Source organism: Hakea prostrata, chromosome 10, assembly GCF_041222555.1.
Source record: "Hakea prostrata isolate BN-2017 chromosome 10, UWA_Hpros_2, whole genome shotgun sequence".
NCBI classification, from domain to species: domain Eukaryota; kingdom Viridiplantae; phylum Streptophyta; class Magnoliopsida; order Proteales; family Proteaceae; genus Hakea; species Hakea prostrata.
Genome location: NC_142609.1, coordinates 779,064 through 793,366, shown reverse-complemented (window position 1 = coordinate 793,366; position 14,303 = coordinate 779,064). Strand labels below are relative to the sequence as shown.

The 14,303-nt window shown below is 40.1% G+C and overlaps 1 protein-coding gene across 1 annotated transcript; it reads right to left on the bottom strand.

Moving 5' to 3' along the window:
* Window positions 1–511: 511 nt before the first annotated feature.
* On the bottom strand, window positions 512–14,259 carry LOC149001299 (uncharacterized). The gene is made up of 3 exons (XM_089137875.1): window positions 12,425–14,259; window positions 1,397–1,477; window positions 512–860 (listed from the first exon to the last, which is right to left on the bottom strand). Exons 1-3 carry the CDS (start codon window positions 12,584–12,586, stop codon window positions 579–581), a joined length of 525 nt encoding a protein of 174 aa, XP_088994001.1. The 5' UTR covers window positions 12,587–14,259; the 3' UTR covers window positions 512–578.
* Between the last annotated feature and the right edge of the window lie 44 nt (window positions 14,260–14,303).

Below are 14,303 nucleotides of genomic sequence, written 5' to 3'. Positions count from 1 at the left end.
AACCCCTTTGTAAAGATAAATTATTCAGACACAGTCAGAATGTCATTGGAATATTTCAGTTTCAATAGAAATAAAAAATGAGATCAAAATCCAAAATTTCAAACCTCTACTCCGAGGTGGTACCATGCCTTCCAGGTGATCTCATCACACGGGAGTTGGCCTTCTCCCTTAAAATGCCATACAATTACAATGGCATTTAGCATGTGTCGGTGAGCCCAGATAAGGCATCCAATGTTTTAAGGAAAAACTCTATTGAAGAGACTACATACAGCTTCTCACCCACAACAAAACTCCATTCAATTTCCTGCTTCAGCACAAGGCATATTGAAAAGACTTCTATCCTCAAAAATCTAAGAAGCCTAATTCTTTACAACCAACAAACAATAAATCATGTAGCATAATATAAGATTTGAGTTTATTTCTGGAAATAAGCAATCTGACAGCTGAAATCGAATACATTACAGCACTCAAGCACATCAGCTAGAATGTCTGGATGCATAAAAAGAAGCCTGTCTGAAGAACTTATCAACAGTATATAAAATGTTTCCAAGGTTTTCACTCACTCATGATTCTTGATCCTAGATCTGCATGCTCCTTGCCAACAGTTCTGAGTAGTCTGCAACTTCAAAGGGAATACTCCCCTCCACTGGAGTGGATGAAGCATCACTGGAGGAGGCAGAATTCTTGGGTTGTTCCATATTGAAGTCCACTGGTACAACCAGAGGACCTGTTTCTGGCAAGAGTGTTCCCTCCTGCATTTGAGGTACTGGAGCTGACAGGGGTACACTAGCATTCATATTGAAACGTTGCTGCTCATGTACAGGCACATCTGGCACTTCCACTCCATTGTCAAGCTCTTTCTGCAGGTAAAATCATATAATAAAGAGACAGACTGACAACTAACTGAAATTTAATTTCACTAGGAATGGCCCTAATCCAGGCAATCCCATAGTTAAATCATGAAGCGGACAACAATTTTCTTTAGGAAATAAATTTTAATGACCAATATTGTTGCTACGACTTTGGGCTATCTGCATGATGAAACAATGTAAAGCTATAGCAAAGGTGAGGGCCTTGATACAGGATGATATCATGCATAGTTTTTTCAATTGCCAATACAAGCTTAGAAAGCTGGACTCATAATATAAAATTCAATAAGGTGATGGGTTAAGCTTTCTTAACAATTAGAAAAATTTGTCCATCAAGGACTTAGGAACCAGACTGGCCCAAACAGACCATAAAGGAAGTCTTCAAGTCTGAAAAGTAGAAATCTGAAAATATCAGAAAGAGGATCTAGCAAGGATACTAAATTTGATGCCAAATGATAGAAAAGTCACAATACAAGTAAACAATATATCTGAAAAAAGATTCAAGAAATAAGTGTATGCATAAATACCTGAAGATATGTTATAATATCCGCATCTGTGACGCTCACTCCTCCTTGTAGACTCATCAATATCCATTCATTAAGTTTTTCCTAGGGGAAACATCCAAAAGATCCATCACCTTTTCACGTACTTACTGAGAAATTGATACCAATTCTGGCACATATAAAAACCCAATCCCATCCACAAGTTCCCAAAATCTCAGGTTTTAAAGGGGTGGGCAAACACTTCCCAATTACCAAAACCAACCTTACACACTTGTTAGCTGTGTAAGCTTCCTCTAGCTACCTTACAGAGCAATACCAGTACCAAATATAAGCATCATAAATACAAGTATTTACATTTCTCTCACAGACATTTGAGTCCGCCAGTTCCTTTTTTTGCTAAAGGCTGGAAACTGTACTAAAGAAGCAAAGAAATTACAAAAATTCAATGTCCAGGAATACCCAGATGATTACAAAATGCAATTCAAGAAAGTGCTTTCCAACTTTGACAGCACTATCAGCAGACATAAACTACTCAAAGAGTGAGCAATAAAATTACTTAGAATCTGCCACTTCCAGCCGGTAAATATACAGCACTAGGTAAGAAGTATAGATAGTTTCCTTTTTATTTTACTTTGCATAAATAAAAATATATATAAACCCGGAAAGGGAAGCAAGAAGAAACGGGGGTTGGGGGGAGGAACTCCATACTAAACTAGCCTAAGAGGGACTAAGAGAGCACTATCTAATCAGTAACAATGTGCCTGTTCCTTGGGGGTATCTACAAGGGTTTCAGGGGGAGGAGACAGAGCTCGGAGGAAACATCTCTGCAGATGGCTTTCATATCTAGTCAGAAGATCTGGATTTGATAGTCCATCTGCAGATATTTTGCTCCATCCAAATCTGGGAGATGTAGGCACCAAACATCAGCTTCCCTACAATGTCTGCGATCGAGGAGCACTAAAGGAAAAAGTGAGCTAGCGGCACTCAATATCAAAGTGCTGATGGTGTCTGCCGCCAGATGGCAGCAAGGGCTAGTAGCCAGATGGTCTTAGTTTCCTTTGCATTTGTATGCTTAGGTAGCTGTGGCTTATTAAATTGTAGGTATACTTCATTATCATTCTATCTTTGTATATCATTTCTAAAGCCTGAAGAAAGTCATTATATATTCCCCCAAATTCTCCCCTCCCCCAAACCCAAAAAAAATCCCAAAATATATAAATAAATAAATATGCAAATTATAATCAACCCACAAGATGATAAATCAACTTTATTGTTATGGTCGCCTGAACACTATTTTCTTGCCCACAATAGAAAGTCATTCTACCACATTCATTAGGACTATGAAATGAAACTGCCTCCTTCTATTTCCAACCTACAAGTCTCCCTGTCTTTAGATATCTCAATAAATATTCCTCTTCATTTGTTCATTGCGAACACACTCTGAGATTTGCACTGTAAGGTCAAATAATAACCAAAATGGTGAAAATGAAGACGTTGTTCGCCACAATCTATCACATTTCCCCAGACATTTATGAAATACACCATACTTCTTTTCATTTTAATTCTTTCTCCCAAGAACTTTGCCTGCACTACATCCATCAACCAATTTTGATAGTATTTTATAAACACAGGAAAATTAATACAAAGAGTCTATACTTGTAAAATTATTAACCATACATGAACCAACCATAAGCACAACTAGGTCAATTTATATGCATATTCATGTCATGCAGCTATCCAGTCTCCACTTATTTGTTATATGTTGAGTCCACAGTCAGAAGATCAACTTTTTTTTTTTTTTTTTTTTTGGGAGGGGGGGGGGGGGGGGATGAATAAAGAATTCATTAACCCAAAAGGAGAAAAGGGGGGGGGGAGAGAGAGAGAAATCCAAGAGACAAGGGGCAGAGCCTACCAATTCCAGCAAGGCCCTAATCAAAACAAAGCAAAGAAAAGCAACTACGCATTAAAGCCGAGACAAACACAAGGAAACAAGCTAGTTTTCATACTTTTCTTTTTGTTTTTCATAGAAGACTTGAGCTCCCATGCCAAGTCAAGAAGAAAAAGATTCATGAGATTTCTAGGATTGTCTCTGTTGAGCTTGGCCTCTTGGCTTTGTCTTTTGGTCCATTGTGGCCTGGTGCTATGTATTTCTTTCTCTTTGTGTGCCCTTTCTAGTTTGTTGTAGTGCTTGCTGCCCCATGTTGAGCCCTCTTGGTTCTATTTTGTATTTCCCTCTCCCCTTCTTTCCTTCAATAATGAATTTTTTTTATTCATCCAAAAAATACTTGGGCACAACAATGAAGTCTTTGTCGAGGTGGTAGTGCCCTTTAGTAGAATGGCTACTTCTCCTTCTACCCTGAATGACTACTTCTCCTTTATTAGCAATTGTAGGATAGATAACACCCAAAATTTGGAAAACTTGGTACAGATTTGTCGATAATAACAAAAAGAATACTGCTAAAATTGAAGCCGCAAAAATGCTTCCTTCCGCTATTCTCTCTCTCTTGGGGAAACACCTTTGGTCCTTGTCATAGAGTAATTAGGGTAATTTAGTAATGCCATGTTAGAAAAAGTAATAAAGGTTAAGTAATAAGGGTAATAAGGGAAAGAAGGGTAGGAAAGAACCGGCGATAGGAGTCCATATTGGACTCAATCATGGGATATTTTCTTTCCATTTTTTTTTTTGTGTAATAGTTATTTTCTTATATAGAGAAAGTTATTTCTTGAGGATTCGAGATCTCTCAAATCTTTTCTCCCATTCTTTTCTTCGGTCTCATTTTCGAGCTTCTCCTATTTTTGTTCGATTAACATGGTATCAGAGCTAGGGAATTAAGAACCCTACAGATCTTTGTGCTGCAGCCTATACCTTCTCTGTTTTCATATTACACTGCTGGTGCTTTCTGTGATCGGGTTTTCAGAGTCTTCTACAAAAATTTTGGTAGTTTGTGGCAGCACTCAATGCTGTGTTTTGAAGATTGGATCTAAGAGCTGGTTCATATTAATATGCAAAGGAACCAGAACTTTACTTATTCTTTTTCAAGGTGCGATTGAAGTGGAAGAATGGTGATTCTGTCCAGGTACGTTTCAGATCTGATTTTGCACTTTTCGGCTAAAGTTAGGCCCTAAAATTCTGCTGTTCCAAAGAAACTCAGATCTGGAATGTCTATTTTGGATTGAATCATTCCTATTTTCAGACCTAATTGATTGAATATTGGACTGTTACTGTTTCAATTTGATTGGAGAAGGGCTGCTGTTGGTGTTCTTTTTCGGGACTGGTGAAATTCTGGGTCTGATTCATATACTGGTGGAGAAATTCTTCTGTTGTTGAAATGCTATGAATTTATTTCATTAAAAACTGCAACTGCTGTGAGTATATTCTGTCAAAGACTGCTGCTTGAAGAAACTAATTATAGTTGGGAACTGCTGTAAGGATCAATTTTGATATAAAAGAATCTTTTTTTTTTTTTGATGAATGAATAATATATTAAACAACAAGCAACACTACAAGAGAAAATTCAAAAGGGCAAACAAGAAAAGGGGGGGGGGGAGCAGGGATCCCAAGAGGGGGAGAAAGAAAGAGCAGCTGAGACCCCAGAAACTAACAATCAACCTATTTCTGGGGCTGTCAGCAACAGGGAGGTGGGGGAGAGAGAGAGCAATCTAGAAGAAACATCAAAGAAGATGGCTTTCCAAATCATGTCTAAGGTTCGCAATTTGAGAGTCCATCTTCTAAGGTTGCGCTCCCACCAAATGTGATGGATGATGGCACTAAAGACTAGCTTGCCTAGGCGGTTTCAAATGGAATGACCGGTAAAATTCCTCGAGATCCAATACCAATCATGAACGAACCCATGCAAGCGCCTCGAGCTGGGCCAAATGGAAGCAAGGGCTCTATCCCAAAGGGGACGGGAGAAGGGACAAGAGAAGAAAAGGTGGTCAATGTCCTCTGAACTACTCTAGCAAAGGGTGCAGTTAGGGCCAGCGGGGATGTGGCGGCTAATTAGGAAGGATTGGGTAGGGAGAGCATGGTTGAGAGCTCTCCAAAGGGTGAAGGAATGACGAGGGAATGTGGCCTTTGAACCAAACCAAATGGGACCAGGGGACAGGGGGATGGGGGAAGCGGAGAAGATTCCAAGCGGAGGAGGTGGTAAATGATTTAGAAGGCGAAGGGGACCAAATGGTGGTATCTTGGGATAGGTTGAGGATCGGGGGGAGCGCATTCCAAACATGTGTGAGACTAGGGTGGGGGAGAGGGGCCCGGGCCCTACTAGAGATGAAGGAGTCTAGCGTGGTTGTCTTAGGGATGCGGGTCTCATAACCTGCACGGGGACCAAGAAGGTTGAAAAGAATGCCCAACGGATGCCAAGGGTCAAGCCATAAAAGGGTGGAGGAACCGTCTGAGACTTGGATAGAGATGGCGGAGAGAGCACGGGGCCGAATGAGGAGAATCTTCCTCCATATTCAGGAAGAGTTTGAGGGGCAAGAAGCAGTCCAAAAAGAATCTTGTTTGAGAATGTAAGAATAGACGCAGGAGACCCAGATGGAGTCATGCTTGGAAGCAATCTTCCAAATGAGCTTAAGGAGGCAGACCAAGTTAACATCAAGGATACAACGTATGCCAAGGCCACCCTCAACTTTGGGGCGACAGACTGCCGCCCAGGAGATGGGATGAAGGAATTTGGAAGCTTCTTGACCTTTCCAAAGGAAGGCACAAAAGAGGGACTCCATGGATTGAATAATGGATTTGGGGATAGAGAAGATGCCAGTCCAATAAAGGTAAGAAAATTGGAGGACAGATTGAATGAGCACCACTCTCCCAGCAAAGGATAGGAGCTTGCCTTTCCAGAGCTGAAGTTTTTTCCTAATATGGTCAAGCATAGGAGAGCAATGATGGCGGGTAAGCCTACCAGGAATAAGAAGGAGACCAAGATAGGTCACAGGAAAGGAGCCAGGACTGAACTCAGAGAGCTACATGAGAGAAGCATGGGTAGCCTCCGAGACACCGGAGAGAAAGAGAGTGGATTTGTTGAGGTTGAAACGGAGGCCGGAGAGAGATTCAAAAAAGGAGAGGGAGGAGAGAATGGTGGAGATGGATTGATGGTCAGCTTATAATGGCGAAATTTACCTTTTTATTGCTGCCATTATATTTCAGACTTTGAAACTTTACAAGAAATTATTTATGAAGTACTATTAGTTGCTGCGTCTTATTTTCTTGCCACTGCCAACTTGTTTCTAGTTGAAGTCAAGCGTATCTTGTCGAGACTAAAGAAAGATTAGGCCAGTATGTCTACATCTGAAACTAAATCTGAGCCCAAAAGTACTATTAAGAAATCACGACAACCACATCCCATAGTATTTCTGAACAAAAACTTGAAGGGACCATTAATTTCCATTAGTGGGAAAAAAATAGTTATGGTTGTGTTGACTGGTCGCAGGCAGCAAGACCATCTCATTGTGTCAACTAGGAATGATACATGGAAGACTATAGATGCTCAAATTCTTGGACAGATGTTGAACTCTATGGAGAGATACTTGAAAGAAGACCTACCAAGAGTCCTTTTTGGATCCATATCTTGATCTCCAGCTTCCTCAATCAGGTAAAACACCTCTTCCCTCTAAGTTAGATTTTCCCATTTCTATTAGAAAGTAGAAGAGAGCTTGTACCAATCTCATTGAGCAATTTGTCTCCAATGGTGCCCTATCTCCCACAGTAATTGCTTTTATTGTGGCCCTTTCCTCCATTTCCATTCCCAAGAATGTTACTGATGCCATGTCTGACTACTGATGTTATGTCTAAGGAAATGCAGGCCCTAAAAACTTACCTGCTCTTAGAACCTAGTTAATGTTCACAAGGGAAAAATTCTAGTTGGATGCAGATGGATCTACACGATCAAGTACAACGATACAAAGCAGGTTTGTAGCGAGAGAATGCAGTCAGATTTAAGGGATTCACTATCAAGAGACTTTTCTCTTGTTACTAAAAGCAAATCAATAAGAGTTCTCTTATCTTTGGCAACTAATAAAGATTGGCCACTGTAAAAGTTGGATGTGGAAAATACTTTCCTCCATAATGATTTAGACAAGAAAATGTACATGTAGATTCCACTTAGGCTCCAAGTCTCCCACAGCTGATGAACAGTGTGTTGCCTGATGAAGGCAATATATGGTCTCAGGCAAGGTAATGGTATCATCGCAGATGTTGTTGCTTATGTTGATGACATTATGGTGACTGAAGACAATAGAGCTGAGATTGATAGACTAAAGACCTACTTTGCCCAATAGATTGAAATAAAAGATCCAGGAACCTTTAAGTATTTCTTAGGAATTGAAATTTGTTCTTGACTCATCAGAAACAGGGATGTTGGGTTGCAAACCAGCAAGCACTCCTATTGAGTGAACCACCAAGATGTTGGTAGGGAAGCTACCAAGCTGGTCTACCTCTCTTTGGCTTGCCCAGATATTATCTTTGCAATTGCACAGGTGAGTTAGTTCATGCATGCCCCAAAGAGAGGGCACTTGAAATGTTGCAGTTAGTTGAAGTTCATCCTGTCAGCACAACCATCTAAGGATAGAGGGCTATAGTAATACAAATTGGGCTGGTTCAGTTTTTGACAGAATGTCTACATCAGGATATTGTACATTTTTGGGAGGTTACCTGGTCACATGGAGAAACAAAAACTTGACATGGCTCAATTCAATTTAGAGGCAGAGGTTAAGGCTATGCTCTATTGTGGTGAACTCCTATGGTCGAGAAGAATGGTCCAAGAGTTAGGAATTAAAACACCTATGAGACTCAGTTCTGATAATGCTGCCATAAGTACAGCACACAACCCTGCAACATGATAAGACAAAGCACATTAAGGTGGGCTGAGATATCATAAAGGAGAAGATAGACTCTGGCAACATTTGCATTCTTTTCATTAAAATAGGTAATCAAGGCTGACATCTTTGCTAAGGGACTTCTTCCTCATCAGTTAAGTCCCCCTTATGCCAGCTGGCAATATATGTATTACATTTATTCCCCAGCTTGAGGGGGACTGTTAGATTTATTTATTGGGAACACTTCAGCAACTAGTTTTTTTCTTTGGATGAATAAATGACTTTTCCAAATGAGAAGAAGAAGGAATGTACAAAGGGAACAGGGGGGGGGGCTACCAGCCTTCAAGAGGGAGACTGGATGGGGGAGCCTAGACCCCAGGAGACAACAATAAGCCTATTCCTTGGGGTCTCATCGACAAGGGGGTTGGGGAATAGACTGAAGCCTAGAAGAGACTTCAAAGCAGATGGCTTTCCAAATCGTGTCGAAGGAGCGAGATTTGGAAGTCCATTTCCTACGGTTATACTCCCACCACAAGTGGTGGACAATAGCACTAAAAACTAACTTACCAACTCGGTCAGAGATGGAAGAACCAGAGAAGGTTCTCAATGGCCAAGCCCAATCACGAGCAAAACCATAGGAGCATCTCGAATGAGGCCAAATGGAGGTGAGGGATCTCTCCTAAAGGGATTAGGCAAAGGGTTAGGGGAAGAAAAGGTGTTCATGGTTCTCTGAACCATTCCAACAAAGAATGCAGTTAGGATTGGTAGGGATGTGGCAGCTAATGAGAAAGTCTTGGGTAGGGAGGCCAAGGTTGAGGGCACTCCAAAGGTTGACTAAGTGGGGGGGGGGGGATATGCCCTTTGAAGCAGACAAGGGGGGGGGGGCAAGGAGTAGGGGGGAGGAGGGACGGAAAAAGTTCTAGGCTAAGATGGTGGAGGAGGGAAGCCAAATTGTGAGGTCTCTGGGAATGTCGTGCTGGAGGGGGGAAGGGCGGACCAAACATGTGTGAGACTAAGGTAGGGTAGGGGAGGGGGGGGGACCAAGAGCCATTCAAGATAAAGGATGAAAGAGGAACAACTTTAGGGATGTGGGACTCATACATTGCAGAGAATCCCCATCATATGCCACGAGTCTAGCCAAAAGGAGATGGAGGATCCTATGGAAATACGGGTGGTGATGGCAAAGAGGGCAAGCGGACTCAAAAGGAGGAGTTTCCTCTAAACCTAAGAGGGGTTGAGGTGGATGGAAGCAGTCCAAATGGAGTCAAATTTAAGGAGGTATGAGTAAACCCATTTAACCTAGATGGAGTCATACTTAGAAGCAATTTCTAGATGAGTTTTAGGAGGCAGACCATATTGACATCTTGGATGCAGCGGATCCCAAGACCACCCTCACATTTTGGCTGAAAAATGTTTGACCAACTAATAGGTTGGAGGAAGTGGGTGGGACTCTTGGCCTTTCCAGAGGAAGGCACAAAAGAGGGCTTCTTGGCTCGGATGGTGGCTTTGGGGATGGAGAAAATACCACATTAATAAAGATAAGAGGAGTGGAGAACCAACTAACTGAGCACTACTATGCCAGCAAGGATAGGAGCTTGCTTTCCAAAGTAGGATATTCTAACATATGTGTTCAAGCATCGAGGTGCAATAGAGGTTGGTGAGCCTACCAGGGATGAGGGGAAGACTAAGGTAGACCATAGGAAAGGAGCCAAGGTTGAAACTGGCGAAGCTGCAGGAGAGAGGCACGGATGGAGTAAAAAACGCCTAATAGAAAGAAGATTTTTCGAGGTTCACCCGGAGACTGGAAATGGTCTCAAAGAGAAAAAAAGGGCCGACAGAATGGAGGAGATGGAGGAATGGAAAGCTTTTGAGAAGATCAAAAGGTCATTTGCAAAGGCGAGATGCATAAGATTGAAGGACCTACATTTGGGGATACGGGAGATGAGAAGTTAATCAGTTTTAGATTGGAGAATGTGGGAGAAGACTTACATTGTTTGCTTACCATTACCTTACATTGTATCTATTGTTTTTACTTTTCACCAAGCCCCCAAGCACGCGTGGTGTGATGTACGTAATTTCATGTAATGTGCTAGTAAAGTAACATAGGCATGGAAGAGAACACAGTCTATCACACAATGGTCCACCATCATCTCTCTCTCTCTCTCTCTCTCCCATCTCTCTCTCTTGTGCATTCCCTAGTTTCTAACTGAAAGATACAAATCATCAAGTTGATCTTCATTATTCCTTCCAATTCTCGAAGGCTTATTTTTGGGTGGCATGGAATGCCCTAACCTGCTCAGCTGTATGGTGTCAGTCCGGGACTCCAGTTACATGATCCCACCTCTAGATGCATCGTGGAACTCGAACTGGGGACCTTGTGTCAGTGCACACAGCCTTTTATGAGTCAAGCTATTCTCCAAGGGATTTGAATTCTTAAAGTTGCTTACTTCACTTCTTAACATTCAGCAAGGAACCACTTTCATGGATCAATGAATCATTAGAGGACTATCAATTACTAATCAATATTCACTTTCTTAAGGGTACATTTACTAATGTGGCTGGCAATAATTAAATAAAATATAGAAAACTACCTTGTGCAAAACATAAAATCCTAGACATGATGATGAGAAACACTATTATGCCCTTGCAGAATGCAATTATAAGTGGGTTCCAATAGATTACCAAGTTCAACAAATGTAGCAGATAAAGTAGGAACCAAGCATTTTTAGAAGCATTTGAGAAATCTAAATATTCAGAGAATCCATATACATAATGCATATCAGATGATATATGATAGGCAATCTACTGTGTCTTTGATTATTGTAGATGATTTGCACTTCTCACTACCCTACGCTTTTAGTGGGTAGTTTGTCGGTTTACATACAACCAGATAATACAACTAACATTGAAGATGTAAAAGCTGAAGTTAAGTGATTCATTCATCCACCAATAGGTTTTTCTACTACGGATTTGATTTGGAAAAACAGGAAATTGGATGTTCCTAACTCTCACCTTTGCTGCCGCTTACATTCTAGTACATATCTTGACAAAGGCTTTAATTGGAAAATGCATGAAAGTCCAATAAAAGAAAACAAAACCAAAAAGCTATTTGACCAATTATCATCCAAGGAATGGTATTTAGTTCAAATTTAGAATACAGTGATAACACTGTTCTCACTGCACAGCTCTCTGACTGTACAATCACCATTTTTCTATTAATGAAGTTACCTTTTAAAAGGAACAAACAAACACCAACTGCCTCTGTTATAGATTTACCACCCCCGATTTTTCTATTAATGAAGTTACCTTTTAAAAGGAACAATCACCGTTTTTCTATTAACGAAGTCACTTTTTCCTTTCTTAAATCTCCCCACCCCCAAGATTTGAAGTGATAAGCACAAGGAAACACCAAGGTTTAAGAGAAATCTTGATAAGACAATGGACACAAGTTAACCATTAGCTAAATTTTTAGAGTAAATATAACCAAATGCTTAGCATTAGCTAGTTCACTAAATACGTCAAACCTAGCCTCATGATTGTTTTGCTCCAAAGCTGATCAATTCCCAGGGGGGAAAAAAGAGTTGAAACTGATGAATATTAGGTGCTGCTTTCCATTGTTTCACCAATACATCCATCATAATTTGATTTTCCAAAGGACTTCAAGCAGAAGCAATACAGAATCTTTATCAAATAACCAACTCAAGCAATTAAATTAACTTACATTAACAGCTAATCAATGGAATCAAGTAAACAACTTGCCAGTGAGAGCAATAAAAATGACCCAAATATAGTAGATTTTTTTTTGAAATGCAGGAAAAAATCATCACAAAATGTTGTTTTATTTCAGTCCAGGAAAAGAATTATAATTATTATTATCATTATTTGTGTGCTGAATTCAGGGGGAAATTCATATCTCATGGAAAACACAGTTAATTACTTAATTGTAAAATCAGGAAAATGCTTTTAAACATACACAGCTCCACTAGTAAATAAGAACAGAGCCAATACGTTGGACAATTTATTTAGCAACCAGGCAAGGAAGAGAAGATTCCTCTTCAACCGGTAAAGGATTGCAGCATTGAAATAGATAGTGAAGTCGCCGCAGTAACAAGTAGGATTTTACAAAATCTAGGTGGCGAAAAGTTAAAAAGGCATGATCAAGTTGGTTTAGCAATCGGTACAGAAAGCAAAGGAAGAGAGAAACCTAAGAGCAGGGAAGATTTGGTTTAATACCAATGCATGTCGCTTCCCAGCGTGAAAGAGCAACTTCTGCTGATGGAATCCTTGTTCATAAAGTTGAGAAAGAGAATTGGCGGCACTGCGGAAGGTGCAATTGAGTGTTCTTTCGCTTTCCTCCAAAGCATTGAGGTAGGCGGATTTTCTCTTCTGAGCCATCTCTCAACTTGTTCTATGCAAGCCAGGGACAACCCACCATGGAAGGAGAGATTCAACGCTTAAACGGGAAAAAGCTCGGTAGCCCAATATGAATTGGTAAGGGATGTAAAACCCATCATAATTACAATAATTAATTCGTCTGTAAAGCGAGAAATCTCGGAAATTCAATGAATTCTCCTCATTTAGAGAGAAAGGCAAAATCGTCAAGATTTTCTCCTCACTTGGTAAGGATTAGGTAAAGAAATTACATGCAAATTACATGCGAAAAGCATTGATATGCATTTGTTGTTTGCTTGGTTGCTTCGCTTACTTGCAGAAACGCCACCACTGTGGCACAAGCTTATATAAACGTTACTCCGCAGTATAAGGGAAAAAGAAAAAGATTTAAATTAAATTGAAGGATCCATTCTTACCAGACTCCAGCTCAGAACTCTCAGTTGGCTATAGTGCTATCTGACAGATGTCAGATGATATGGCATTCCGTTTCTCGCTCTATATCATGCGTGGATTATAAATCTTCTCCAATCCTCTTCGTCTTTTTTCTCTGGAAATTCCATTCTTACTGTTCCGAGAAGGAACACGATCCAACTCATTCAGTAACGCAACACATTGCATTTCACTTCTTGTTCTGAAATACTCTACAGTTTGAAGGACCCGGGTTTCTCTGAATTGAAGGAATTACTTCTTTTTCGGTGTGACCAGTTGCAGGTGGCTTATATGGAATTCGATGGACTCATCTTTGTATTGGAAAGTACCCGTTACTAACTACTAATCATTATCAAGTTTGGCAACCTAACAGATCATTCCATGTTTGATGTTTCTTTTATGGGCAAGAACATTTAAACCTATTCAATTTTCTGGGTGACTGAGGCAAAATTATTGGTTCGTTTGCTTAGCACATTTGTGGGGTTTTTCTATTTTTCTGTTACATATATGGTAGTTCCACTTGCGTGGGGTTCTGCAAGTCAAGTTTTGGTTGGCTAAAGAATCTGTTTCCACCAGCGTCTGACAGATTCTACTGGTTTTGAATGCTGTTTTCAGCCTAGTTCATTTCGTACTCTCTATCCAGCATTCCTCCTTCAAACGGATCCTTTCTGTAATCATAAAAGCATCTCTACCTGTTATATTGGTTCCTTTCTTATTTGTTTGATGAAAATCTGATATCACTGTAATTTTTGCCTATCAGTATCAGAATGTTTTATATCGTGGATTCTTATCCCGTTCTAATTGCTTGCAGTAGTCACACTAAAAAAGTTAAAGACACTTGTTTTCCAATGAAGACCTCATCATCTGTTAAACTTTTGATTTGTAGGAAATGAAAGGAAGAACTTCACATCTTGACCATTGTATCAGTTGACTAAAGGCCAAGTACAAGTCAGCAAAGAAGTAGAATATGATTCTCTTTTATAAATCGCTATTATCATCCAATATAGTTGCTGTGTGTATACATACATTTTCCAGATTGTTATTTTCTGAGAGTGATCAACATATATATGATTAATTTTTGAAGAATAATGTTCGGCAGAGTTTTATAGTCATTGTTAAGCTCTGTGAATTGTTATTTTGAATTGAGAAATATTACCTCTACTATGACATCCTGGTGGTTTTTCATTAAAATTGTGGTGAATTGTTATTGTTACAAGGGTTTGCTAAATTTTTGCAAATCAAACGTTTTCTTTCTTTCTTTTTTTTTTTTGGGGGGGGGGGGGTTGTTGGG